Below are 3055 nucleotides of genomic sequence, written 5' to 3' on the forward strand. Positions count from 1 at the left end.
ATAGTAATGTGAAGAGTAGGAAAAAGAGACTAATGAATATTATAGATAATCAATCTAAAAAGAGAATCTTTGTTTACAAAATCCGACCGGAGTAGTATAGTAATGTGAAGAGTAGGAAAAAGAGACTAATGAATATTATAGAAGGAGTGGATAATAAATATTAATGTTTTATTAGAATTATAAATGGATTTATAAATTTGAGACAATTTTTATTTAGAGAATTCAATCAAATGTTGAAAAAAAGTTGTTATTTACGAACAAAAACTTTAGGGACTAAGGGAGTAAAAAATTATAGTAATAGACAAATGGAGGGAATAAAAAATGGAGATGATTTTAACACTTAAAATTTGGGCAGAGTTAAACAATTATAGGTTATTGGAGTAATTTCTATTCTTTATTTCTTACCACATTCTAATATTATTTTTTGAAAAAGTCAAAATAAAAATATATTAACGTCCAAAGCACATTCTATTATTTATTTTTTATATTTAACTTTTTGTTTATAAATTTAATGCAACGTTAATTTTAAATTTGCCTGACATGGTTTTAGTTATTTATTATAGAGAGAAATAGATAATTTTAAAAAAATTAATAATTAAAATTATTATAAATTAGAATAATAACATTAAGAATAAAAAAATATTATTATGGATTATCTTGGTCAATTAAGTCAATTAAGTGTAGTTAACTTTTTAGATTTTGTATAAAATATTGATTAAATTTACTATAATATTCCCTTTATTAAATTTAATGAAGTGTTGAAAAATGAAATATAAAAGTATATAAGGAATTACAATATTAAATGATTTAGTAATAATTGATTTTTGTTTATAATATATAAATTGAAGATTTTTTTTACTTATAATAGTAATGGGATGATGTATAAAAAGTAAAAAGAAAACAGAGGGAGTATTTGATTCATTAATTGTTCCACATTATTATGTTTCTAGATAATTGGTTAAGTATTTATTTAACCTAGTTTTCTTTTAACCTATATTTTGGTTATTTTTAATGTTTCCCCAATTATTTATGAAAGCATTTACAAGTATACAATGAGTGTGCAACTATAAACTGAATTAAATAAGTGTATTAGTAGTAAGTATATTAGTTCGAATATATTCAATCTATCTCATACATTTATTTTAAAATTTTACTATTAAACTATTTGTAAAATAAAATATATACAATGAAAATAATTTTTTTTAAATGTTTGAAATATGACAATAATAGCAGCTAAGAAGGGGGTAGGAGGGAGTTTTTTGGATTGAAAATTCTATCTAACAACTGAGGTTCTTTTGACAAACATTAAATTGCACTGAACATAAAATAAAAGTAAAAAAGAAAAGGAAATAAAAAGTGTTCCTTTTGGCAGACATTTGATTGCACAGTTTTTCTCCTTTGACATTCTTCTGGTCTCTTCCCACAACAATGCAATAGTAGTGACAATTGTTACCTTAAAATCTTCCATTTTCTTTCTTCTTCATCAATATCACCTAATCACCCTCAACTAAATGGAATGTGCAATAATAATTAATTACTATCATGTAATAATGATTAATAAAATATTACTAATTGAACTAGAGTTGTACCTTTATTCTTGTTGCAAATTGGAATGCATTCTCCACTGCTCCATTCTTAGAGAAACTGTCTTGCTTCTATACAGCAACAAAATAAACCAGCTTAGTTAGTAGCTGTGTAGAAACATGACGCAAGTTCGAACCCGTGACAAACTGATTATTCTTTTAAGGGTTAAATAAATTTTTGGTCTCTATAAATATTGCAGTTTTCATTTTTTGTCATTCCCTGTCTTTAGGCAACGGTTTTTTTTTTAAAAAAACCGTTGCCAAAACTCAGAAGGACTAAAAATAAAACTGTAATATTTATAGGGATCAAAAACTTATTTAAATCTTCTTTTAAAGAGTCTCATAAATGTTACTAAATAAGTTGAAATTATAAGCCAATTAATAGACCTTATGACTCTTGTTGGGACAATTGAAATATGGGGAGCTAGCAGTGTCATCAAGATGTGAAGATTGTTGACTTTTGTCACATTCTTTGACTTTTTTCTTCTTGTTGGATTCTTTGACTTTTTTCTTCTTGTTGGATTCTTTGTTTGTAGTAGAAAGACAATGATGATACAGATTTTCATAATAGTATTCTTCATTGTCATAATGTGGAGGTCCAGAAGAAGCATCAGACACCATTGATGAATCTTCTTCAAACTTCTCTTCCTTTTTCATTCTTGTTCTTTTTCCTTCATACTCTACATTCTCACTTTTCCTTTGGACATAGCTCTCAGAAATAGAGGATTGGTCTAAGTAGTGAGTCCAACCTGATTCACTAGCATTACTATATTGTGAAATAGATTTATCCATTCAATTCAACTTTTTCTTTCTTTCTAGTTCTAAATATTAGTGATCAAGTGAAAGATGGAGTGATACAAGTCTAAGAGGTAACTGCTATATGTATAGCTTCTTACTCTTGTCCTTATTATGATTCCCTCAGTCCCACATTAACAAATTTATTTGACCATTTTTAAAAATTTAAAAATTTATGAATAAAAAATTAAATAATAAACTTTATTATAAGGTATTAAATGTATATAAATTAAAAGGGGAATATATAAGGATAGGGTTACAACACCCTTAACTTTAGTGTTTGTGATGAGGATTATCTCTACAAGACGGTTTTATTATGTTGTTTTCTTCGGTGCGATGTGTATATGTAAAAGTCAATAATGACTCTATGTATGATATTTAAGATTTAAAATTGTATATATATGAATTTTTTTCATATTTGTTTAACTTTATAATTAGGGTTTTAAAGATCCAAGACATCTTATAAGATGACGGTCTCTTAGGATAAATATGATTCTCCCCATCTAATGATTAGTATAATATCACTAAATTAAAATTACCTATTTCTCTAGAGCATGTCTATTTTCTAATCCGTTTATTTTTATGAAATTCCGGTCACACGTTCCAAAACTATTAATACCTGAGTTAGTTCATAACATATTTCATTAGATTTCATAGGTAAAATTTGATTTAATTCT

General features: G+C 25.9%; 1 protein-coding gene across 1 annotated transcript; it reads right to left on the reverse strand.

The window, feature by feature from the left end:
* Positions 1-1235: 1235 nt before the first annotated feature.
* On the reverse strand, positions 1236-2418 carry LOC131594123 (protein SOB FIVE-LIKE 6-like). The gene is made up of 3 exons (XM_058866217.1): positions 1971-2418; positions 1590-1655; positions 1236-1507 (listed from the first exon to the last, which is right to left on the reverse strand). The coding sequence occupies exons 1-3, from the start codon at positions 2373-2375 to the stop codon at positions 1490-1492; spliced, it is 489 nt and encodes a 162-aa protein (XP_058722200.1). The 5' UTR covers positions 2376-2418; the 3' UTR covers positions 1236-1489.
* Positions 2419-3055: the final 637 nt, after the last annotated feature.

This window comes from Vicia villosa, linkage group LG4 (genome assembly GCF_029867415.1).
Source record: "Vicia villosa cultivar HV-30 ecotype Madison, WI linkage group LG4, Vvil1.0, whole genome shotgun sequence".
Lineage (NCBI taxonomy): Eukaryota > Viridiplantae > Streptophyta > Magnoliopsida > Fabales > Fabaceae > Vicia > Vicia villosa.

Excerpts from the sequence above, each read along its gene's own strand:
- LOC131594123 (XM_058866217.1), bottom strand. The coding sequence starts at position 2,375 with ATGGATAAATCTATTTCACAATATAGTAATGCTAGTGAATCAGGTTGG. Across the intron at positions 1,656-1,970 it reads GTCCCAACAAGAGTCATAAG|AAGCAAGACAGTTTCTCTAA; the intron begins GTCTATTAATTG and ends GTTGCTGTATAG.